Below are 25,307 nucleotides of genomic sequence, written 5' to 3'. Positions count from 1 at the left end.
CTGGGTAAAATTAAAAGAAATTTTTTTTTAAGTCACCGATCTCGCAACAAAATATATTTAAGCTTTTTCCAGGAGATAGAAGAAAAAGACAGCAGAAGAAAACCATTATGTGCAAGTGTAAATGACTTTTACAACTCAGAGCTATAAATGAATCAATGAACTATAAGTAACAAAAATATTTACTATTCTTCTAACTCTCAATTACATCAAGGAATGAAAGAAAAAGCTACAACCAGGGAAAAAAGTTACCTTGCCATTGAAACAGTTACTAGAGTTAGATATGGGGGAATGGGAAACACAGGTTCTCCTTAAGCATTCACCTTGCAATCAGTGAGCAGTTATGAATCATATTTTTTTCAACAAAAATACCCTGGGACTCATCAGTTTCAACTATTTTTCCATCCTGGTACCACAGCACTTGCATGTCTTGATCAATATACGACGCCATACATTGGAAGGGTAGGCTATCTCCTTCAAAGACAACCTGACGGTGAGATGGTGTCATATAGAAAGATGGCAGTTCAAGAGGAGGTTCTGGAATTCATGAAATAAAAGCACAGTTAGTAGTCAGAAGTCATTATAAGCACATTTATCAAAACAGGAAGAGAAAGCATTAACAGGATATTCAATCGTTGATATAGCTTTTTGCCTAAAAAGGTTCTTCATATAACCTGAGGTTTACCAGATGTATATAAAACTACACTTGATGCATCACATCTTGAAAAATTCAAATTCTTGATAAATCTTTTTTTCAAGCTGTGTTTTCCTTTAATAATTCCTTACATTTCAAAAGTGAAAATTAAGCTGCAGTGAAAAACAACAGTAATAGTAATGTATTTTTCTTTTTCTTCACAGTATCTCAGTATTACTACTAAAAAAACCTCAAGGGTATATGTTTTACTATTTTGCCAGACAGAACAGCTCTAACAATAAAGTAGTTAAGCAAGTTGATCAAGGTTTCATCACAAAAAGACACTATTGTTAGAAACCTCTAATATGAAGGGGGTTGAAGATCTTTGTCAAATCCTCCTATGGCAGCTTAGGAGGTTGCTACCCCTTTCCTCATCTGTTTAGTCCTCTCTTTGAAGGATATTCTTTTCTGGTAGAGCAAAACTAGTGCTCATGACTCAGTTTAGCCAAAGCACCAAGTTTCACGGAGTTTTCTATTTCTGCACACAGCTCTGAATCCAGTAACTAAGCAGGGCAGAGGAAACCATTACACACACTCCCCAAGTCTTATTTCCACTGGAACCAAGTCAACTGCGGACTTGCCAAATAAGAAAAATAACTTCGACATTTTAAACTTTAGAAACATAGGTTTGGAATAAATTGTATGCCTGAGATGTGAGACAACTAGACCTTGGAAACAGGAGGAAAATAATCAGTTTCATATTTTGAGGATTTGATAAAAATCCCTTAAAACAAAATTTAGCAAGCAGCAAAGCTTATCCCCAAAAACTCACTCATGTTTAATTTCTACAGACTAACATCTACAATAACCAACTTTAAGATCAGCCTTGGAGAAAGGATCATAGTCACTTTCAATTACATGCTAAATTTCAGAGAAACAGCCAAACTGTTCACTAATAGATAACAGAAGAGAGAATGTGTTAGCAGATAAGTCCTGCTCGTCAGGAAGGCTTACCACAGGTCAGAAGCTCCTGCTTTACACCAGTTACTGTTTGTGACTGAAGTGACTTGGGATAAGCACATTTAGTTTCACGTACAGTTATATTTCTTTCTTTTAACCACTGATGCATCCACAATATGTTACAATCACAAAGAAGGAAATCAGTCTGAAATTCGCTGCAACACAAAATGGGTATTTACAATGATGAAATGCAATTAAAGTTCTGGAAACCTTCTAAAGAGCTTGACAGTGTCTACCAAGGTCACTTATAGTTGATAAAAAACGGTCAGTTTTAATACACATGCATGACCTACAAATGCATTGAGAGCATACTCTGCATATTACTATCCCCAAGTTTATACACTTCAAAAAAGGCCTTTCAATTGTAAATATGAAGTGTCTAATATCTGTATATGAAACATTTTTAGTATTAATGGAGAGAGTTTATGCTACTTAAGTGAGCAACAACAAGCAATGGCTTGAACGCAGAGAACACACCTCACTGACAGACATTTATTTTAGCATTCAGATGCTAAATAAGCCACTGCTCACACACTCCCCATGATAGTTCTATTCTGTGTTATTTGAAAATGATATAGGATTAACTGATTCGTTAAATCTATGCAGTTTAACGTTTTCTACTAAAAGGACAACCAAATACCTCATAAAAGTGTCTGTCACAGTCAGCAAAGTTAAAAAAAAAAACAACATTAATATTTTATCTGTTCAAATACAGCTTAAAAAGGTCCTTGGGCCTACATTGTTTTTCACCTCTCAATAACATTTCACTTAATTAATTCATTTTTCATTTACAAATGTCTAGAGAATCGTGTCACCACATAGGCAGAACACAACATTCTTTAAAGCAGAGATCTGAAACTGTGTTTGGTCTTTGTTCACAGAAGCCTACATTTACGGACACACATTTTTAAACAGAAGCACTTACAGACAGGTTCTCATTAGATCTATAACGTTCTAGATAGTATGTTAATCATGTACAAAAATACTGTTAGCAATAACAAACTATGAACAATGATGAGTTAAAATAACTTATAAAAGGGCTTTTGTGAAGAATACACGTGATCATGTAGGTTGAGAAGTAACTACTTACAGAGACTTTAGTGAACCAAGATGATCAAATGTTCCCTCTGTGAGTGTAGAAAACAGGTTTCCAGAAAGATTTCTAAAAGAAAAATGTACAATCATTTGAACTTTTCCTCAAGCAACTGATGTTCGGAATTATACCACAAAAGGTCCCCAATACTTTCCTTTTAACTGAAAATTTTAAAGATTGGAAATAAAGATTCAAAGCAAGTACTATTTTCATTTAAAGCAACAACTAGCAAATGTTTGGTATATGCTTCAGGAAATACAAAATTAGCTTCACTGACAGGGGAGGCATTATTAGTAATACACTGTAAGAATTCATGTTTAGATATAGCAGAATGTTTAATGAAAACTTCTTACATTCTCACGTTCTCTAAAAAGAGAAAAAAACACTGCATAAGCAACATAACTAGGGCAAAAAAACCTTCCATAATCTCGGGTTACTTTCTAATGTAAATGATGAATTACAGTATGTACAACAAACATAACAAAAGACATCATACTGATGCTGCAGCAGCAAATATTTATAGCATGTATAATCCTGAAATATTTTTCTGGGAAAATATTTTGTGCAATCTGTCACTTTTTCTTTTCCAGTACAGATCCAAAGGACTTGCAGAAGCAAGGCTGCAAGGCTGACAGTGCACTGAAAAGCATTTTCATTGCATTCCTCCCTCCCTCTTTTTTTTTTTAAAAAAAAAGTTTGCTACTGAGTGACAAACCACAATCCGGGGCATGCTCTTCTTTTAAGAACATACTGTACCTAAAGCTAAGTAAATATATTCTCACTGAAAATAGAGAAGGTTAATTTACACAAGAAGTACTGAACAAAATTATACTTACAACCTAATAAGATTTGCAAGTCCTCTAAATACATCTGCATTCAGGCAACCTATTCTGTTATTAGTTAAGTCTCTACAAAAAAAAAAAGGCAAAGTTAGAGTCTTTTTTTCCATTTCAATAATGACATACAATGAAGTACTGCAACTAATATTCATAGGTAATGGACTGAATCCTATCTACATTTACTCTTTTTAAGCAACATCAAAGATGCTGTTGTGTGAGTGTGCACACATGCACCTGAATGAATCCCTATTCCGTTTCTGAAGTAGCAATGTTTGCCCATCCTGAATGGGCCTAACCTTTGCTTACAGCACTGAGGCGAGCTTTACTTCACGAACTACATTGCTTCACTTTTTCAGTACTCAAAACAGAATCTTCACCATGAATGCATTTATTGTATATAATATGATCTCTTCTATTATATACCATAATTACCTTCTATTATATACCATGATTACCATACATCACAATATGTCTCAAATCAAGTTGCCAAGCAACTTCGAAGATGTAAAAATTAAGCTTCCAAGAAATAAAGATCCAGCATTTGTCTTTCAGGCTTTTAGATATTTAGTTAGCAACAAATTTTCCTTTTAAGTGAACCAGATCATCTGACCAGTCACGAAAAAAATGCAGACTCTTAATATTTAAGAAGGAAAACTGCATGTTCACTAAAGGCCTTAAAAAAATAAAGTCAAGAGGATTTCTGTAACTTAAAAGGTGCCCCTGATCTTTTGAAAATCTGAGGGGAGAAAAAGCAGTAAAAAAAAAACGAAAGGATTCCTGTCATGCTCAGGGCTTTGTTTTTCAAGTTGCACCGGGGAAAGATTTTACAGTCAAGGTATAAATCCCCACAAAAGGTGCCAACGGAAATGTTAACACAACCTTCAAGAGAGCAGTACCAACAGCACTGTTACCTGGGGACCCCGAGTTCTCCTACAATATTTTGAAACAAAACAAAACAACCATGGTGAAGTTTCCCATGTGAGGAAGCAGCCCGGAACAGCCCCACAGCCCCAAACGCCGACCCAGCCAGCGAAGCCTCAAGCGAGCCCAGCAGAGAAGGCGGCTGCAGGAGCAAGGAGCCAACTGCAGAGGGCGCCGGCCGGGCCTGCTCCCGGCAGCCACCACGAGGGCGCCGCGCCACAAGCAGCACACGGCCTTCCACCCTCAGACAGAAAGCAGGAACGTGAACTTTTACATCAACAGTTTGTCAACATTTATTCAATTTTTGCAGAAATAATAGTTTCACCATCACCAAATTTTTAGAACCATAAAACACACTCGCACTCCTTTTTTTTTTTTTTTTTAAATGACTATCTACTTACAGTCTTTTTAGAGATGAAAGTCCCATAAAAGCTCCTGGATTTATAGTACTAATGAGGTTGTTCTTAAGGTCCCTGTGGAGAAAAATTAAGACATTGTATTTATCACAAACTGACCTTCATGTATGTATGAATAAATATGTAACCTGTCCCAACTTTCTTGAAAGTAACCCACATACCCCTCACAGCATGTTCCTACTTTTTCTAACACAACTTCCAAATTTTGAAGTGTATTGGTTACAGTTCTCTCTCAATTGGGAAGGGGAATGTAAATGTGTGTTCTTTTAAATACTCTACCAATTTTTATCAAACAAAAGGGTATATAATCAAATAAACTTTACCATACTGTCAGAAGAGATTATAGCTGCTCAGAGTATATTGTATTTGCCCACTAAATAGTCCAGCGCTGCTTAGTACAGCATCTAATTTTGTTAGTATTGCCCAACATCTAAAATGTAGCAATTCAAGATTCTAAAAAAAAGCACCCCAAAGATACAACCCTGAAAGCTTCCAAAAACCAACACTGCTGACAGATAACCAATGGTACTGGCACAGAATCCAAGTCCTAGATGAGAACCCCAAATACTGCTGCTGAGGGGAATTACACACCACTCAGACCACAGATTTTAAATCTGAAGTTTCCAGAATAGGGGATTGCAGATTTGGAGTTACTTTTTCATTAATTGTACAAGTAAAACAGGAGTTTTAGATCTCGAGATATTTTACAGATATTCTGTAGTTTTAAGTATCATAGAAAGCATCTCTCAATATCTACACTTTTGAACAATCTTTATTGTTGCATGAATGCCAAGAATATTTGTACATCCTCATTCACCCCAGATTTGTACTATGCTATTATTTGAAACCTCTCTTGGCATTATTACTACAAGGAAATAATATACTATTTTTTTTTCATGATATACAAATATTTTGCATTTGAAAACAAAATTCCTACTTCCAATTAAAAATAAAATTCCAATTCCAAATAAAAGTTTTAGTAAGCAGTAGCAGAAAAACCAGCTCCTAAATCTAAAACATCGATAATTCTGTCCAAGTTGTGTTTGGCTTTGAGGTTTTTGGTTTTGTTTTGTTTTTAGCATTTAAAAATGGGTCAACAGAAAGACTAATTTTTAGCAATAGGAATTTACTAATCTTATCCACTGAATTTTATTACTTCTCTTTGGCAAAGCTGAGTCAATAAGACATAGATACTTATTATTTCCAAATAAAAGTTTATTTAAACACAAACACAGAAATCTATCAGAAGAGGATTTCAGTTACGGTGTTACTATGATTTCCCCAAGTTCTAGCTCATGAGCACTTCTGCATTTTCCATTTAGTAATGAGAAATATTACTACTGTGCAAACACAAGCTAGGCAGTAATCTTACTGTGAGAAGTGATAAAAAACACACTATTTTTATCCTTAAACTTCAAGAATACAGAGCATGAAGATGCCCTTGTATTTTCTTTTTAAGTCAGATGACTAGCTGAGATTACAGTCATAGCAAAATTCAAGATTGAAGCAATCTGTCACATTCGGTCAAGTTTCAAAAAAATTGTCAAGACGGGAGGTTCCAAACTCTATTCTGGCAGTCTCCTGTAGTGCTTAAGTGCTCACGCTCACTCTAACAAAATATTCCTACAACCAATTGAAATACTTCTTTTTGAAATTTTTCACGTAAGTAATGTAGGGAAATAGCAACTTAAATAACATTAAATGCTTGACAATTCTTAACAGTATCAAATTAAGATTATTAAAATAGCCTAATGAAAGAATGGATTGTATTTTTTTAAAAAATATTATTATGCATGCACATGTTTTTGACATTACTTTAATTAAAAAAAAATGTTTTGGTTAAATGTATTATACACCTAAATTCTGTCGAAAAGCATTAAGGAGCTATAGCAGAAATATTTAATATTAGGTATAACACTACATTACATACATAACATTACATAAAATAAACAAATACTTAAGACATACAAAATCCCTTCTCTTAATAAACAAAATTGTACAGTGGTGATGCTGCTGCCCAAATTAACTATTTAATTTATGAATTAATTTCATCCCAATTTCATCTGTCAAAAAGCAGGGGAAAAGAAAACCTACAAGGAAAAAAAAGCTGTACAAAGTTGTAGAAGTTGTAAAATGGAATAGGAGAGGGAAAAATGGTACAGAACAATTCTAAAAGGAAAAATATTTTCTGTACATATATATGCTTTTGAAGTTCCCGACTTGGAATCGGTCAGCTGCTTACCCAATCCCATAAAGGTGACAGAAGCAAGAACTTTGTTTTCTTTAACAAAACTCATAAATGAAGTACTTCTGCAGTTCACAAGCATCATTAAAGCCCATTTTGGAAAATTAAGAGGATTTTTTTCATTGTTTTATGACTTCATAAGCTTAATATTATCTTTTCCATTTGAAAGATACAACAGTGTACTAGCAAAGAGGTAATTACCCCAGTGGAAAGTGAATTATTTGAAATTATTAGAATTTGAAATGACTAGTAGTTTCATCAGCCAGTAAAGTTTTAACAGATGAAAATGAACACAGGCTGACGCAAGCAAGTGAAATTAAACATATCCAGAAACCATCACAGCACTGTTTTGTGTGTCTTGGACTACACTGCACCATTTCAAATATTGGCCTATTTTTTATTTTACTCCCACCAACACCAACAGTTCCCACCCCTCATCTACCCCTGCCTCCCAAAAAAAAGGACAAAATTAACTACTAGACGAAGTTATTACTTCTTTGATTGTTTCTGCTCTCTTCGCTCGGTGAATAAAGCTCCCTTTGCATTTATTTCTAATTTTTTTTTCTATTAAAGCAGTGGGAAAAATAAAATCCATGAAAAGCAGAAATCCAGGATATAGCAATGCCATGGAAAACAGCTTAGCATTGCAAACACTATTACAAGATTGGGAGGGTGTTTCTGTTTCATGTGAGAGCACCAGTCACTAAGCACTCCAATTCCTGCCAGCAAGCTGAAGGCCAGTGGAGAGAAACTCCTTTCTGCAGACTTGCTCCCTACCTGGCATGCAGCTCCATTGCAGAGAATAGGGGTATTTTCATGCAGGATAAAAGAACTAAGCTTCATGCCCTTGTTAGTCTTTTTCTCTCCACAACCACCAGAAATCTGATGCCAGTTTACTTTTGAGGTAAGGTTTTTTCACTAATTTTGTTTGTTTGTGTTAAGGAAATGGTACACAGTTATTCACAACCCTGACATTGGCCAATTATTCTTTCACAGAAGCTTTCAGTATCAAGGAAATTGCAGTAGTATTTCTGTTGTGGGTTTATCCAGACATTTCCTTGAAATGGAACATTTGAGAACGGTCTTTTTTTTTTCCCTTGGGAGTTGTGGTTGGCAAAAACTATATATATTTAAAAAAAAAAGATTAAAAAACACCACCACACACTCTGGTTCATCGTTTGTATACCTTTTTCCAGTAGAAAAGTGTCATGGCCAATTAAAAAAATCTCAGCAAAAACAGTATTAAGAAAAAATTACTTGATATTATTTTGTTATTTCAAACACTGCAGTTAGAAAAAGCACACAACAAAGAAACTAACAATTATTTTCTCTTTCGGTATATCTTTTCTCTTTCAGGCCTTAGAAGCTCAGAGACACCTGTGTGGGAAGCACACACAGTGTTATTTTCTCAAACACAATAATTTCTAAGACTAGGTAAGCACATACGGATGGCGGAATGAATAGATCTAAATAACATACATCATCAGTAGATTTAAACAGTATATCATCTTACCTCAAATTGTTTTCAATAGCTTAAAAAGTGAAAGAATCCAGCACAACTGGAACCTACAAGTGAATGAGGACTCTGTGCAGTTCATCTAAATATTCAAGGTAGAACCAAGAACTAAGGTTACTTAGTGAAACCTTGATCCCCTTACAGAACATGGAGGAGGTTAAACTGGAAGGGGTTAAATTCTCAGGAAAAGATATTCAGAGCTCAACTCCTGTTTGATACTAATTGTGGAAAATGCTCAAGGAAATTACAGTATTTCTGTCTTCCCCAACTCCTGAATATCATGAACAAACACTGTATAGAACACACCAAACTCACTGAAAACACTAGATTTGAGTTTATTTAGGGAAGGGTATACTGTCAGCTTCAACTCCGGCAGGAAGAGAGAGTCAGATGGAAATCTCAAGGGAAAGACAATTCATTTAGGTCCAAAAAATCATTTCATTCATGCAATTAGTTTCTATCCTCAAGCCACATGAACAGCTCACAACAGCATATAAAGCAGAAAGGTTTCTCTTTGGTAAGATTAAATATACAATTTTAAGTAAGCATTCTACACAAAAAGTAGTTGTTTATGAAAGGTGTGTCCTGCTAGTTATGATGATTACCTCAATAGTTAATAAGCATTCACTAATGAATTAAGTCCTATGCTGGTTCACACAGCAAGGTATGCTGTCTCATTCAAATTAGATTACCTTAACACCTAAAGTATTGCCTATCCTAGACAATTCAACACACACAAAATATGATAGATTGTTTACTGGTTTCCTTACCTACAAGGAAAGAAGACATACAAGTAACATCCTTATTTTATTAACAGGAGTTAAATGGAAAACTGATTATTATTCTAAATAAAATTAAGATTAGTATTCACACAAGGAATTTAAATGAGCACATCAAACTAATTAAGAGTTTCAAGTATTTCCTGTCTGAAACTTGTAATGACTTCCAAATTGTCAGTAGATGCTTTTATTGCTTAGGGCAAGGATGCACCCTTGCCAAAAATAAGGTGCAGAGATCTAGAATGCAGTCACTAATGATAACCTTGCTTCTTTGGCACAAAGACTTATTCCTACAATAAAATTTATCCATCGGTACAAAAGACACCTTTCTTTTGGCATGTGGGGGCTGGAACAGTAGAAGTGTTTTGATTTATTTAGGCCAAGTGACTGGGATTGCAACCTTCAAGTGTTAGAGGATGAATAAAATACTTTTAATCCCCTGAAGCCAGAACGCCTTTGGAACTCTTCCTAGATGTTGCAAGATGATTATGAAACTGGCTACTTTCCCAGTCAACTGGCCCAGAAAAATCCCTACCTTCTACTGTTTCTGCTTTCTACTAGGTAGATGAACCTGCCAATCCTGACCTTCTACCAGCTGGAAATAAAGCTGACTAACAGAAGCTACAAAGTCTCTTCTTATCCCACAGGTGATTCATGCTCTGAAAGGGAAAGTTGCAACAGGAAGCAGAGAGGTGTGAAAGAAGTTACTCCCTTCAGGTCTGCTCCCATCCTTCTCCCACACATTTGGTATACACAGGGGTTCACAAGCAAAACTGTTAACATATCAAAGCTGAAGATGAACTTACATTGCATACAGCCCCATTAAGAGATTCCATTACAGCCACCTCTTACTTTAAATATACTTTACACTTATTTGGAAAGTGCTTGACACATTGTAAAAAAAGAAAATTAAAGATAAACTGTGTTTTTTTTTAATGTACGGTTTTGGATTTTGAGTATCAATAAGAATAAAGTAAATTCAGTCACAACAGCATTCCAATGAGACTTCCCTACTGAACCCTAAGCTCACCTGAAAGCATTTGAGTCATGACCTTCCTGCAAAGTGCCATGTTTAGTTACTGCCCAGGACAAAGTGGGGTTTAGGAGTTTTCTTTTTGCATTTTCTTCTATATAGTTTCAAGAAAACTGCTTTTGCTAAACTCTTTTTATGTTATATAACATTTACTTTCATGAAAAAAATACTTAGCATGCTAACTCTTCAATTACCAAAGAAAGTTGTTGTGAGAAGTAGTAATGAAAACAAACATACAACTCAGTTTAAGTGAAAAGAGCTTTCAGAAGAGTGCTTACAATCTTTCAAGAAGGCTTAATCCAGCAAAGGAACCATTCTTCAACTCGGTTATTTTATTGTTACTCAGAATCCTGTAAACAGAAACAGACAGAATGATGTGTTATGAATTTGACAATACAATCATTTGCTGCATCTTACACTCCTGGTGCTAAGGTATCTACACAATGTTTTGGTTTAACAATCTTTATGTCAAACTACAATGCTAGTTAATGATGTGGGGGTGCCGAGGGGAGAGAGAGGGGAGGAGGGAAAAGAGAGAAAAAAAAAAAAAAAAAAAAAAGGTTTTCTGTCATACATGTCATGCAAGCTGACATCACTAACATGAAATTCAGCTCGCCCATAGAGGATTATCACAATAGAAACACTAGAGTTATGTAACAGAAAATGAAGTACTGGAGAGCAGGGTACTGCTCCCACTACCGCTCCATGTGATGCTTCCTAGCTCTCGCACTGAACCAAGCAGTAATCAATCCCTCTCTTTAGGGCTCATTATTACGTACAGTCCTAGATTCTCTCTTGCTGGATGGAAGATTCATATTTTATTTACTCCAGATAGGAAAGTTTTCCTGTGCTCTCCAGCTTTAGTATCCTCAAAAAGTTTTGAAATAAGACTACGAGAACTGAAAACAGTGTTCAGAATGTGGACAAGTCTGAATCTGCACAGTAGGACAACGTTTTGCTTTGTTTCCAACTATTTTCCTAGCAGTTCCTAACACTTGATGTGCCTTTGTTGCTGATTCTGAGAACACAAGATTTCTTGGCATAACCTCATAAACCAAACATGTTTATCATGTGGGAATAACATCAGCTCAGTGGCCATCATTCAATATATGAAGATGAGATTGTCGCCTCCACTAATACAGTTCACAGTTTTCTGCGCTGCGCTACCTCTGCCATTTCATTGCCCAGCCACTTCAGTTCATAAGTTTCTCAAAAACTCTTCAAGTGACCCCCATCCTTCCTAGGTCACCTACCTCACCAGCAACCTCTGTCACCCCATTCTAACCCTACTCTACAGGCCATTAACAAACACACTGTGAATTACAGGTCTCAGACTCCCTGAGCAAAGGGGTAGAGGAAAGCACTCTAAAGGTAGAACCCTTTACATCTGCTTTTATGTTTTATCAAGTTAGTTGATTGTTCAATGATTTTCCCTTTTATGCTGACATGACATTTGCATCAGAAATCTTTGGCCAAGGACTGCTGCCAGCAAAAGCCAATATGTCTCACATCAACTGAATTATCCTTCCAAATACATTTGCTCACTCTAAAGAATTCCTAAGGTTTGTAGGGAGATGTGAACTTTCCAGACAGATAAGTTTATCCACCACATCTATTCTTTAAGTTCTGCTGATTTGTCCAGGGAAAACATCAGACTTAGAAACACCCAGAACTCCTGAAGCCCTTCTACAAGTCAGCAATACATCTGCTGCCCTCCAACCCTGAGAAATCAAGTTCATTTTAAGCAAAAGTTCAGGCACTCATCATCTGACTTTCCTAAGTTCTCCTAAAAACTCTCCAGTGAACACCACCTGTTACTCCAGCACTTAAAAGTACTACGTATCTTTCAGACATCCCCCACGGTTCCCATAACAAAACAAACACCAAAAATGTAACAAAAAAACTCCCACTTTCCTCGCACACATAATATTTACCATCTTCTAACAAGAATTAATACTTTATGAATAAAACTAAAAATGGGAATACGCGTGTAAAAACAGCACCATTTTGCCTCTGAGTGCACCAGAACTGTGTACCATCACCATCTTCGGTACAACCCTAATTCTGCATTTATGTTATACCTCAGTCTTCATTTCTAGAAAAGTATCATAAGGCTGTCAGTTAAGTTAGAAAAGACAATATAAGATTTTAAGATTAAGACCATCAGCACAAAGACTTCCGAGTTAACAGCTATTGAAGTACAGTTTTCTATTACTGTACGGAACTAACTAGGAAATGGAGCAAAGCTTGTTCAGCAACTGTATTGCAACACGAGGGCATCACTGTTTTTGTTATTGCTTTCTCACGAGTAGTCGAGAGGCTAGAGTCTTGCTGTTTCCTGAAGCGCTGCATGACTACTTACAATGTAACCAATCCAGATTGCAGGCAGAGCATTACAGCCCTTGAAAATACTTAACTATAGGATTTTCAAATGTCTTAAAATACAACCAACTTTGAACAAACAAACAAAACTCTAGGGGGGAAAAATGAAAGAAAAAAATAAACTTCTGAGTTCCATTAAAGAATCAGGAGGTTGAGAAGATATTTTAGAGATGTCCAGCACCAGCCAAGCTTATTAGCCCTCTCACAGCTGCACTCTATTTACAGCCTTCTGTTAATCTTCAAAGGAGCAAACAGTGCTCACATTACTTGACATGCAATTAACAGTGGGGTGCGTGCATGTGTGTGTTCCCTGCACTAGCTAACATTTGATCTTAGAGGTATTCACTTGATTTAGCTGCCAAAATTGAGATTGTTAGTTTCCTAAATAAACCATGAAGAAGGTAATTCCGGTCTTAGGCGACATGAATTGTCCTTTGAAAAGCTACAGACTTGAACTGCATTCATGCTCAAGAGCCATGTCAACCTACCCCACATTCTGCATGTTGGCCAATTCGCTTCTTGTGCTTTCAAAAGTTTAAAAGAGACTTTTTAAGAATAAAGTACTGGAAGTGAATGATTTATTAACACTTCTTGTTATGTCAAATTGGATAAATTATAGTGTTTCTTCCCTGCCTCACATTTCACAGAAAATACTATCGGAAATACTTACTTTTTCAAGAAAAACAGTTATTTTTTATTGATATTTTGACATTTGAGGCTAGATTGTGGAATAATCTCTGAATCATGATCTCTACAAAGGTCTTTATATTGCCATGTTTCCAAATATCCAATAAACGGGAGTGGTTAGTTTATATCCCTAAAGGATTTAAAACAACAACAACAACAACCACCAAAAAAAAAAAGGAGAAAACAAAAAAAAAAGTTGGAAAAAAAAGTAAAAGAAATGGGAGATAAATTAAAGAAATTGTAATTTATCTCTGTATTTGTTTCTTTTTCAGAAGGAAGATGATGACCAAAAGATTTTATACTTTAAGAAACAAGACCAACTTGGAAAAAAAGAACACTAATCTGCAAACTAAGTACAATATTCTAGTATGTTGCACTGCTTCATGCACAGCTCAATATTCTAGCCAGCATTTTGATGCAATAATGTAATACTAAAGAACTGTTTTTTAACAATAATCATCATACTTGAAAGAATAATAAGGAATATCCCTTTATTAAACACATTACAAAATATATTTTAGAGGTTTTAGCTTATCACAAGATTTAAAAATAAGAAAACACATTCAGCAAAGAGGCAATTTCCTACTGTTTGTATTAATAGAAATACTATTTACAAACGTGTAAAAAAAATGAAAAAAATCTGAGTCAACACAAACAAGCAAGCTATAATCTTTGCAGTGGAGAAATCATTTGTATTTTAGTTATAATTAACTTAATGTTAAGCTGAACTGATTTAACTTATACCTTTTCCAGGAAAAGGAGCTATTCAAGATGGAGCAGAAGCCACTTCAAAAGCAGCTTATATTGACTGAATTAAACTAAATAAAGATTAGAAGCCTTAATTTTCTGACATCACCTATAAAATAATAGGCCTAAAATAGAAACATTTGAATATGTATGCACTAAGTAAACCTCTCTTTGGACTGTGATGAACAAATAGTCAGTCTGATGTAGTATTTTCTCTGCAGAGGCTGTTAGTTCCACAGCCATAAGGGTTTAGTGCAAAAATGACAGATTTTACAACACTCCATATAACCTAAAACATTTCATCACACTTAATGTTATAAGCATAATCTTTATAAAATGAAGTTTACAACTTGCTATTAATATGTTTAGTCTATACATTATTCGAAGTGTTTAGGGATGTGGCAAAAGAGGACAAAACAGGCATTATTTCAAAGTAGACATTTTATATCCAACTTCAGAATTCATGTCCATTAATATACAGTGAAATGATGTACTATTACTTACTACTTAGACACAGACTACTATTTGTTATCAATAATAATGCAAAGTTTCTAGTTTAAGACCACAATGTTTCCCAAGAGGCAAATAATGCTGAAAATATGCTATCTTTCACTACTTAGAAGCTTAGGGGGAAAATCACAGATACTCAGCTGCATCTTGCTTAACTCTGTTTTAACAAATACTTGGAAGGTGAGACATGAGCCTGCAAGATGCAAATATGCTCACAGCCACAGAAATAAAGTACATACAGTTTGGAGGAAAAAGCAGCAAAGTAGGCTGCAGAATCTCCAAGTTATTTTAAAGCAACAAATTTCCTTCCCCTCTGAGTGGAATAGAAAGAGGTGCTCTGCAAGGGTGCAGCTCAGGAAAAAACTGCAACAACAACAACAACAAAATAAATAAATAAATAAAACCCACACACTTAGACCCTTTACCCATCACAGAAGCTACTCCTTTAATAGACATACCTGGATTTGAAGGCTTTGTTACTACTATCCTCCATTAAATGCCCCAAGAACCTAGAAAAACTTTGCAGACACACTCATCTCCGGTACTTTTTTATTGTTCAGACCTTCTGCAACAGATGCACGGGTGCTAGGAAGTGCTCAGTCAAGTCCCAAGACTGTTTGTTTTACTAATAATAGTTTCCACAATGGATACTAAATGTGATGTAGCCATCATTTTCTTTTTGGTATAGCTACAAAAGGCCTATTGCATTTTTGCCTTTAGAATAAGATGATGCATCACCAAGTAAAAAAACAAGCTTTGTTCTAAATTAAACAGACTTGAGAGCTAGAGAGAAATCCAAAATGAAATCTCAAAACTCCACAAATAAAACCTTAATCTGATACTACTACAATCTACAAATCCATTAATACTATTATAAAAATTCCAAATGGCATCCAACCAAGAAGTACAAAGAATGGGAGAAATGAAACTTTTAGCTGATAGCTGAATGGTGAAACAGCTTGCAGAACAGAGTTTAAAAGACCCAAATAGCAAGAGCGGAAGTAGAAAATAAATCAGAGCATTTCACGATGATGGCTGTATACTCTAAGGACTGCAAAACCTGCAACCAGCAGATACTGAACTAAAGTAATCTTCTGTACAACAGGAAGAATGCTTTCTTCTGAAAGCCGTGAGCGCTCAAGAAAAATGTATTTTTTAAAGTTTATCTTGTAGAAGTTATGACTTAACAAGGACATAAAACTAGTAATTTTCAATAGTTAGTATTTTGCCTCCTAGTGAGTTAGTGGTGTTAAAAGGAAAATATATACATATATATATATACACCTAGCAGAAAATTAACAGTACTTGACGTAATTCCTGAAATTAGAACATTCCAAAAGTTATTTTATAACGAAAGCATAATGAATCTTCCCAACAGCAGCAGAACGCCTCTTCCAATTCAAAAAAAAAATATCAGAATTGGCAAAGCTTAGAAAGGAAACTTTTGCAAACTCTAAATTTGCAATGGATTAGAATTTACTGTGCTATTTCATGATTATGCATACAATAAAAGCCCGCATTGAACAATATTAAGACTGTAAACTAAAGAATCCAGAAGTAATGAAGTTACAAAACTACAACCATGTCTATTTATATCTCTTCGCTTCCACTCTGAGCTAGTAATGAGCAGATTTTACATGAGGTAATGATGAACATTCTTTTTCTACACAACCTGTGCATCATTCACTTACAAACGTAGCGAGGCTGCATTGTACACAGCTATTCAAGACACTTTCCTCTTGCTATTTGGTATGTGGCCACATGCTTAAATTACTGGACGATATTTGAACCTTTAAGGACAGAACGCTTAATTTCCAGTGAAGTACAGTGCACATCACTGGAGTACCTAAGGAGTGAACTTTGCTTAGCAGTGAACATTGAGTCTGCAGCACCTGTATCAGCTTAAGATTCCATGATTGACCTTTCCTGGAGTAACCCTATCCTGAAGATCACCTCCACTCAAAGCCTCCTCCTGTCTTTCTCCCCTCCCTTCTGCCCTCTCATCAGCTCCCAACTCTTATCAAGGTGGAGGCTTTTTAGGATTCTCCCTCACCTGCATTTTAGTGCAAGTTTATGCTACTGGCCTAGGCTCCATGAAACTGCAGAGAAAGTGGATTCACAGGAAATACTGCACACGTTTACATCTAGCCATACCCATGAATTACAGCTACTAAACGTTCCTACTCTTTGGGGGGGCAACACATGCTACATGACAGCAAATACTGTGATTATTTGCTGTCACCGGCAAATGACAAGCCCAGTCTCTTGCCTTTCTTCACTCCTTGCCTAGACTCCAGTCTCCACCTCCTCCTCTACTTCAGAGCACACTGAAATGTGGAATTGGACTGCTTAATTTCAAATAATAAAAATCTTTAATAAATCTCGATTGCTTTTCCACCTTGCCAAAAAAATGTCAAGCTCCTATCTCAAAACAACACCTCTGTAGTCCTGCCAAAACGGGGTGGTTCGTTTGGATCACACACAAGACCAACTCACATGTGCTACTCATGGACCCACCACTCCGCCTAGCCCTGTGCTGCAGCGTCCAGGGCATCCTGCCACGGATGCACCCTGTGACGTTCCTGCATTTACAATAAAGCAACGCACAGAGCAATTAATGGATATGATTTATGCCACTGCAGCAGTTTAAGGGCAGAACAGTATCATGATTTTCACCACTGAACAGTTACAAGATGGAAACCAAAGGTGAAAATAAAATACTTATCTCACCTACTTAACCAGGGTTAAATGTTCTTTATCCAAGAGTCTACACGTTGCATTTAAAATCCATTCAAGTTGCAGAAAGTGAAACCATCACGAAAGCATGTTTTATTTTCTCCAAAGCTATTAAATTTAAAATAATTAACTCTCATTAATGACGAGAAAAAATAACGTTTTAATCTTTTCAGATTAACTACTCGTATAAAAAAAAAAGTACACGGCACAGAATCAAAAAAAAATATCAAATACTGTGGAGAAGAGAAAGAGCAATAAAATGGTAAAGACGTGAACCTGCAACACAGCCGGTCCATGCAAAGTATTTAAAGTATTAAAGATTAAATTCTGAAAAATTTAATCTTGTATCTCCACTTTTTTTTTTTTTTTTAAAAAAGTTTTTTCTTAAAAAAAGTTTTTTTTTAAAAAAAAAAAGTTAAAAAGTAACTCTTGAAATATAAACAAACTACAGTGAAAAAGGAATGAGACTTATGCTTTCCTCCACTAATCGCTGTGGCACAAACTCTATTTCTCTAAGTCTCTGCAGTAACTTTTAAATGCATATTATTTAGGCAGATTTTGAATATTTGAAGAACTGAAACAAAAATGGGATTGCTACCAAACAATAAAAGACAACAGTAAGGGAGGAGACAACTATTATCCTGAAGATTAACATACTTCTTCAGGAGGCTAAATATAACATAATGCATTGAACTTCTAATAAACATATAAACAACATTGTTTATATGAGGATCTTTATGGAAGCAAGTCATTAAATAATTCATGAATATTTTATCTCTGAGAATTAGAAATCTGCACATGCACAGAGTATCTGTATATGGTTGTATATACAATGCAGAAGCCATGCTCCTAATACTTCACATATTTGAGAGTATATCGACCTCTTTTCGAAAGCTATGTAAAACAAATCAAAAACACTTGGAAGAAAAAAAAAAAACAAAACAGTATCTATTGACAGAATCACTACTGCATGAAGGCAATTATCAATTCCGACTTGTGCATGTTAAAGACAACACCAAGAAACTGAGAAACAGCAGAACACCATGCAGAACTCGACTGGTTTCCCAGGGCGCATGCACCTACACCTAGCACAGCATCCTCATACTATGAGGCCTTTGGAAGTTGAACAGTCATTTGGACAAGAGATGTTGCAATTTACCTTGAAAAAATAAAACCATTTGAACTGTGGCCTCCAGAATCTTCTTACCATGCTCAAATATTCCAAGTAAGCGTGCCCAATCACAATATGATTATTTCCACATTAAAGTGGAATAAAGTATGTAATAAAGCATGAATTGTGAGTTCGGATTGCTATCTTCTCAATAAGGGAAAAGATGTAAGCAAAATCTAGCAAGTGTATCTTCAACAGACCATGATAGGTCTTGGACAAAAAAAAAAAAAAAAAAAAGTGACATGTCTAATGGTTTTTGCAGGTTCAATACCACTGGTGAAAAGGTTTGCACAGATAAGTGCCAATGCAGGAATTCTGCACATGGCAGCTTTAAGTATTGCCACGCATTCATGTGAGCATAGTTTACATTCTGCATTGTCCACATATCCTTCAACTGAAGGATAAGTTTTAACAGAAGTTACTAGCAGCCCACATCTTCAAAAACTATCACTGTCCAGATTTTTAAGCGCTCAGAACTAAAAACAGTCCAAAAGTGACTATTTTAACAACAGCAACAACAAAAAATGGATTAGCTGTCGTCTTTAAGATTATAGTGTAAATGAAGAAAGGCCTGCAAGAAAAACCCCAACCCACCACCAAAGAAACCCAGCAACTTTCACAGAAAATACTCGCTACACCTCATTTGTTACTTGTCTAGCTAAGGATACATTTTTTACCCAACGCATACTAACAAGGTTAACTAAGCAAATGACATGAAAACAGTTTAGCAACAGAAACTTCTGTTAAAAAGAGAAAACTGAAAATCATGACCATAAGTCATCGCATATTTAGATTTGCATCCATAGAATAACCTATGTGTAATAAAAATCCACAGCAAATAACAAGGATTGTGATTTCATGGTCTTGTCTTCAGTGAGATTACACATTCTCTTCCACAGAGCTAAATATAATTGCTAATATCCAAAGGGTTGGATTCCCTCATTTTAACGTGCAGCTAAGAAACCCAAAATGGCCAGGATAACTGATCCCAGACTATGAAAACAAATCGGGCACTCCATAGGGAATATATTAGAGAAAGCATAAAACCACCTTAACTCAGGTAATGTAGGATATTAGGATATCTTCATATAAGAAGTATCTCATTTGCTCAGTTAGACTGAGAAGATCAAAGCTGTCTGTATATGTCCATGTAGACACACCTTTCATTTGAATCCCAGATGTTTCTTTTATTAACTAGTCTGTCCCCTATTTACCTATAACTAAACTCCAACTCACCTTGGAATTTGACCTAACTGATTAGTAACCTAGCTAACCTAACTGGAACCTAACAGAACACAATTTAGAATAGTGCCAGAAATCCTAAGTATCACCTTTTCCTCCTGTACATTTCTTTCTTTACTGCTGTTCTCTCACTATTTGCTTTCTTTCTCAACAATAAAACAAACTTACTTTGCCACTATCAGTTGAATTAAAGTTAAGGTTTTTTTCTTCCCTGAATTCTAACAAAAGATGCAGACTAATACTGACCTAAATTGATTAAGACAATAAAATGTTCTGGAGCAAACTGATGACAATGCACTTCATAAATTAAATTACCTTTCCAGTTTATCAACTAACTACAGTGATATATAGGAATAAAGAACAAAAGGGCATGGCCAGCATCCTGGTTATTTTACCTTTCACTATTTTTTTTATTCCTTCACTTTTAATAGCCTTACATAGCAAAATATTTGATTTTTTCAGTGGAGGAAAAGAATAGGGAGCTGTAGACTGGTCTACTGAAATCTAAAAACTTTTTGGTGATGAAGAGAGAAAAATGATTTTGAAAATAATAGATTCACTTCATATGAGTCCTTCCCAGCCCACACCCCAAAGCAAAACAAAGTATTTCACATACAATTATATGAAACTTTTAGCTCCCTATTTAAACTTGTTTTGTTTAAAAGTCAACATAAAATTAACTGAATTAATTTCTGCTGAGCTACACAACAAACAATTATCTGTTTTCAGCTACTTCTCTCTCCTGTGATCCACTATTCCAAAAAGCTATAATAGGGAAAGTATTAATCTTAATAGTAGAATTCCACACAAATCATGACTCAAAATAACTCAGGGCAGTTTGACTCTAATCAGACAACCTTCCAGTAACCAACAAGTGCCAGGGGGAAGGGGGTGAAGTGTGCACTACCTTAAGGGAGAAAAAAACAAACAAAAAATAGTTTAATAATTTTCACTTTATATTTAAATAAAATTTCAAAGTGCATGTTCACATTAAGTACATCAACACAATTAAGACACTTATTGGAAACAATGAAAGATCACATTCTATTTTTTGCTATGTGTAGAAAAGTTTAATAGTAGGTATTTAAGGAAAAAACACAACTCTTTCAGAAGTTACCATGAACTTCAAAGGCTTGTTAAAAGCAAAAACTAATTAGTGTATGCGGATATGCTGTCAATAATGAAGAGAGATGAAGAATTGAGATGGAAGATGAAGTGTCCCTCCAAAATCTTCTATCACTACAGTTGTGAACAAAAGTCCATTCGGAGCAAAGCTGCTGCATCTGACACCTGCTTGTCTTTCCCAGAAATCAGAGTCCAAGGTTTTTGGACTAAAACACTACTGTCAATTTCAGCACTTCCCAGAGCCTAACACGCATTTTTAATCCAAATTTGAACAGATAAGCCTCTATTTTAAATAGTTAGATCAACCAGATGCAAACTACTGCTAGGAACCACTTAAGTTTAATTAAGTCTGATTAAATAGCTGTCACCTTTTACTTTTTGCTTTCTTTTCCACCTCAGAAACTTCACATGGGAGTATTTCAGGTTATTTCTCACAGGTCCTTCCCTGAAGTCCCTGCACATTTCCAAGCTGAGAACGACTCCTCTGAACCCGAATCCTTCCCCCTGAGGAAGGCTCTGAACCCAAATCCTTCCCCCTCAGAACGACTCTGAACCCGAACCCTTCCCCCTCACTTCTTGTTTTTGTTTTGTTTTATTTTACTTGTAAGCCAGATCCATGCATCTGCTGCTGGCAGGTGACCTCACTGTCACTTCCCAAGGAAGCCTTTATTTGGTGTTTAATGGTGTTGAAGGTCACAAAAGCAACCGCGCTGTTCATGTTACAGAACTGTAGATACATTCAGCAATCATTAAACTCAAATTAACTGGCTTGCAGATCTTCCCAAAAACCAGCTGCGAACCTCTACCCTTAGAAAAGAATTCTCATCTGTGTTTTCTAAACAAATCAACAGATTTGCAAACCACATCCCATGAGTCAATTTATTTCCAATGATTTTCTTGCCACCTACTTGGAGGCACTTGTGTTTTCCCACAGGAGTACAGCCACCTTAGGCTCTGCAAAGGAGCAAGGAGTTCACTTTTCAGCTACCCACCAAAACGTCAGCTTGGCTGCATAACTTCTTCAGTAGAGCGACCAGCACATGTCTCAGGAAGAAAACAACGTGCAAACCACCTGTCTACACGTGCACGCTAAAGTCTGAGCAACAAGAAGCTTCTCACTACGGAATATGCTGCATATCCTGTTTGAAACCTGCTATTGAAACACACAGGCTGTGATTAACACAAAAATAACACACCTCCCGCCAGGTGAAAACAAGCCGACCTTTGTCGAGGCAGACAGAGTCCCCTGGCTGCTTCTCTGGGCGCTGCAGCGCGTTTGTCGCGGGGCAAGGCGACAATAAAGGGCAGCCTTCGTGAACCGCAGCCGCTCAGCAAGGGCGGCCTCGATGAACTTACCTTGTCCGCCCGCGGACTAATGCCCCTCCCGGCGGGGACAGGCGGGGGTTGCTCCTGCACGTGTGTGCGCGGGACAAGTTTTACTTCTCCGACTTGCGTAGCCCGCACAGGGACGCCGGGCGCCTCGGAGGAGGCGCCGCACGGATGCAGCTCGGGGCAGGGCACAAGGGGCCAAACTGAGACGGGCCGCGCCGAACCGGGCCGGGCCTCGCGCACCCCCATCCCACGGGAGGCCCAACGACCGCCCCGGCCCCGCGCCGCCTCCCGCCTGCCCCGGCCACGTCGCAGCGCGGCGGCCGCGCTACTCACAGCGTGACGGTGCGGTTGGGCAGCGCGGCGGCGGGCAGCACGCGCGCCAGCTCCAGGTTGCTGCACACCACCCGCAGCTCGGCGGCGCCCGCCGCCTTCCCGCCGCTCTTGGGCCGCCCGTCGTACTTGCAGCCCGGCGGCAGCGCCGAGGAGCCGCCGCCGCCGCCGCCCAGCGCGGCCAGGAGCAGCAGCGCGGGCAGCAGGCGCGGCGGGCGGCGGCGCGGGCGCGGCGGGCGGCGCGCGGCGCGGCGGCCCGCGGGCGCCATGGCGGGAGGCGGGAGCGGAGCGCGGGACCTCGCGGGGCCTAGCGCGGCGCCGCGCGCCACGGGGGCGGCGCTAGGCGCGGCCGCAGCGCCGCCGCCATGTGCAGCCGGGGGGCGGCGGGCCGGAGCCGCGGCCGCCGCAACCGCCCTCCTCTTTGTGCTGCGCCGGGACGGGCCGGGCGGCAGCAGCGCCGCCTTCCGCCGCGCGCGGCGGGGCCTCGGCAGCGCCACTGCGCACGCGCCCGAGCGGCGGCGGCAGAAGCGGCGGGAGCCGCCGCGCCTGCGCGGGGCTGTCCTGCTCCCCGGCGGAGAGGCGCGGAGGTGCCGCGGCAGCCGCCATTGCCCCGCGCGGCCGCGCCGAGCGCCCGCCCGCGGGAGAGCGCGCGGCTTCCGCTGGCCTCCAGGCACAGCCCTCCTCCCCGCCCCGGCTCTGGGTCTTTCCTCAGGGAAGGGGCCGTTGCCCCCTCATGGAAAACCGGTCGTTGCTGTGTAAAGCCCTCGGTGGCTCCGGCACCGGGACACTTGAGTGTCTCAGATGATTCACACCATAGGCACACGGCCTGGTGCTGTGGCACTGGGAAGGCCATTGCATGCAAATGGTCCCAACCACAGGAGGTAAAACCATTATTTTGCAACTGAAAAGCCAAAGGTTGGAAAACCTCCCAAGATTTTCATATGCTAAATCTTAAAAAGAAAGAACCCACCTTCCAGGTGTCTTCCATTGCATGCTGAGAACTGCTTTTGTGGGGGCTGTTAATGTGTTTCCTGGTTTCGCTGCAGCCATGGCAGCCAGGCACAAATGTCTTCGTGTAAATGACAGCCAAAGTTCTCAGATGTGCTTTGCCCAGAGTGGGAGAAATAACTTACGTAGCTTGGAGAGAGTTTTCCATAACTATAGTACGCTGTGCTCTGTAACTAAGAACTTATAAATATGCCCCGTTATAGAAGAGATGGAATAACATACTTCAAAATACTTGTTATCACGCAGCAGTGCAATTTTAGATATTAATAACAGCAGCCAAAATGAAGCTGGTAAGATTTTTAACATAGGATTTATTTGAGCTACATGAAACACGACAGGTTGCGAGCTAAACACACACCACTGAAACAATATGAGTGGGACAAAGCAGAACTGGGGTGTAGTAACAGCATCACGCTTACTAGGCACGTTGTAGAGACACTGCCCTCCGTTTTTCTCCCTTCTACCTTCTCCCACGGGCAAAAATGGAGCCTGTCACACCTGATGAGACTGCCGACCAGAGCATAGAGGCCTAATTCTAGAACTTTTGAGTGCCACAAAGTCAGTCACCGTGGCCAGCCTAATCTGGATGAATATGGGGCCACCGTTGCACTTGAACTGAATTAGGTTAAGACATGAAATACAAAATTTTCAATGCTTTAGTACTCTTATGTGGATTTTATGCTGACTCTGCAAGACATATCTGATTATCATAAAGCTTGCCACTATAAAGTTAATCCATCAGTTTTGAACTTTGTTTTAAATAATCTCAAGCTGCTAGAGTGAATTAATATTGGATCAGTGGTTTACATCATAGTGCCACATCACTTTTGATCTGGCACCAGCAGTTGTAAAGCTAGATTTACTGTATCAAACCACAGGCCATGATATCAGCAATAGTGCTGAGCTAACCAGTTTTTCTACTCTCTTCCCATGAAGATAATTCCCAGCTAGGAATCTGATTCATCGCACAGCTACATTAAAAAAAAAAAAAAAAAGTTGGGCTGAGCATCAGCATGGAGACAGGGCACACAGCTCTCTTTCCGGAGTGGAAACAAGCTGTTGCTTGTGCCAGTTTAAACCATTCATACAACCAGACCTTTAGGGTAGCATCGGCACAAGTGCAGCATAGCCAGACTGATGATGCAGTTCAAGGCTTCTTGGCTTGTTTTTCCCAGAGACTCGTTCCTCTCCATTTTCTTGCACTTGATAACGTGTGTTTCAGCCACATTAATTTCCTGTTGTATCAGTGAAATGATCCAACTCACTGCATGGCCATGTAATCTAGAGTTGATGACAGAACTGGTTACAGTGACTCAGTTTTCCCATGATCCTGAAGAGAGAAAATCTCTCCGCTACTTTTCAGGTTAATATCCTTTCAGCTTTCTTTCCTTTAAATTTATAGATTCAAATGTGTTACTTGCCCTTGATTGTTTTGAGCTGTCTGCTTTTGCCCTTTCCATTTTAGTGAAACTACCCCACAAAGCTCTTGTACTTTGTATCCCAGTTGTAAAGCTCTTACTACCCTGAAACCTACAAGAATTGTT

At 38.3% G+C, this 25,307-nt stretch overlaps 1 protein-coding gene across 1 annotated transcript in view; it reads right to left on the bottom strand.

The window, feature by feature from the left end:
* ADGRA3 (adhesion G protein-coupled receptor A3) overlaps positions 1-23,024 on the bottom strand; it is a 48,134-nt gene extending 25,110 nt beyond the window's left edge. Inside the window, exons 1-7 of the mRNA XM_088539944.1 lie at positions 22,759-23,024; positions 10,772-10,843; positions 4,906-4,977; positions 3,581-3,652; positions 2,742-2,813; positions 1,646-1,806; positions 321-534 (exon numbers count right to left, since the gene is read on the bottom strand). Coding sequence (XP_088396070.1) covers positions 321-534; positions 1,646-1,806; positions 2,742-2,813; positions 3,581-3,652; positions 4,906-4,977; positions 10,772-10,843; positions 22,759-23,024 — 929 coding nt within the window. The remainder of the gene's footprint in view (positions 1-320; positions 535-1,645; positions 1,807-2,741; positions 2,814-3,580; positions 3,653-4,905; positions 4,978-10,771; positions 10,844-22,758) is intronic.
* Between the last annotated feature and the right edge of the window lie 2,283 nt (positions 23,025-25,307).

Source organism: Tinamus guttatus, unplaced genomic scaffold (assembly GCF_059628265.1).
Source record: "Tinamus guttatus ecotype Peru unplaced genomic scaffold, ASM5962826v1 Tinamus_guttatus_pri_ptg000052l, whole genome shotgun sequence".
NCBI lineage: Eukaryota > Metazoa > Chordata > Aves > Tinamiformes > Tinamidae > Tinamus > Tinamus guttatus.
This window is presented reverse-complemented; position numbering and strand designations above follow the sequence as displayed.